The sequence below is a fragment of the Fukomys damarensis genome, unplaced genomic scaffold (genome assembly GCF_012274545.1).
Source record: "Fukomys damarensis isolate Sample0158 unplaced genomic scaffold, DMR_v1.0_HiC HiC_scaffold_27, whole genome shotgun sequence".
Taxonomy (NCBI): domain Eukaryota; kingdom Metazoa; phylum Chordata; class Mammalia; order Rodentia; family Bathyergidae; genus Fukomys; species Fukomys damarensis.
In genome coordinates this window covers 18,157,488-18,158,102 of record NW_022900939.1, presented here as the reverse complement: position 1 = coordinate 18,158,102, position 615 = coordinate 18,157,488, and the positions used below count along the sequence as shown (strand labels likewise).

Genomic DNA, 615 nt, shown 5'->3' with positions numbered 1-615 from the left:
TCCGCAGGCCAAGTGCGCTGTGCTCGAGGGGTGCCGGCTAGGCCCAAGCGAGCCAGCGAGCAGGCAGGCAGGCAGCTCCGAGGGGGGCGCGGCTGCGGCCAGAAAGGACCAGCGAACGAGACAAGGGAGCAGTCTACCACCGGACAGCCAGGTAGCCGCCGCGTCCGCTCTTCCAACGCGCCCCTTTGCAAGCGCGGACTCGGCCGTGCTGGGTCTCTCGCCCGGCCTCCGCCCTTCTCTCCTCTCTTCCTCCTTCTCTTGCTCCCCTCTCCTCTCTCGCCGCCTGGGCTCGCGCAGCTCCCGATCATGTCCGACGTGTACCTCCGCAGCACCTCTGCGATGGAGCGCCTGGTCTCCGGTGGAAACGTCCCTGTGATGGCGCGCACGAGCGCCTGCCGTAGCCTCTTCGGGCCGGTGGATCACGAGCAGCTGGGCCGCGAGCTGCGGATGCGCCTAGCCGAGCTGGCTGCAGAGGACCAGAACCGCTGGGACTTCAACTTCCAGCAGGACGTGCCGCTCCGGGGCCCAGGGCGCCTGCAGTGGACCGAGGTGGACAGCGAGTCCGTGCCCGCCTTCTATCGCGAGACGGTGCAGGTGGGGCGCTGTCGTCTGCTG

General features: G+C 69.3%; 1 protein-coding gene across 3 annotated transcripts in view; it reads left to right on the top strand.

The window, feature by feature from the left end:
* Positions 1–6: 6 nt before the first annotated feature.
* The window catches only part of Cdkn1c (cyclin dependent kinase inhibitor 1C), a 2,097-nt gene continuing 1,488 nt past the window's right edge, over positions 7–615 (top strand). For 2 of the 3 annotated variants that reach the window (XM_010635665.3, XM_010635664.3), the window contains exon 1: positions 7–594. In XM_010635665.3, the coding sequence (XP_010633967.1) occupies positions 307–594 (288 nt within the window). In that variant the 5' untranslated portion in view covers positions 7–306. The remainder of the gene's footprint in view (positions 595–615) is intronic. The other variant, XM_010635666.3, reaches the window with a different exon arrangement.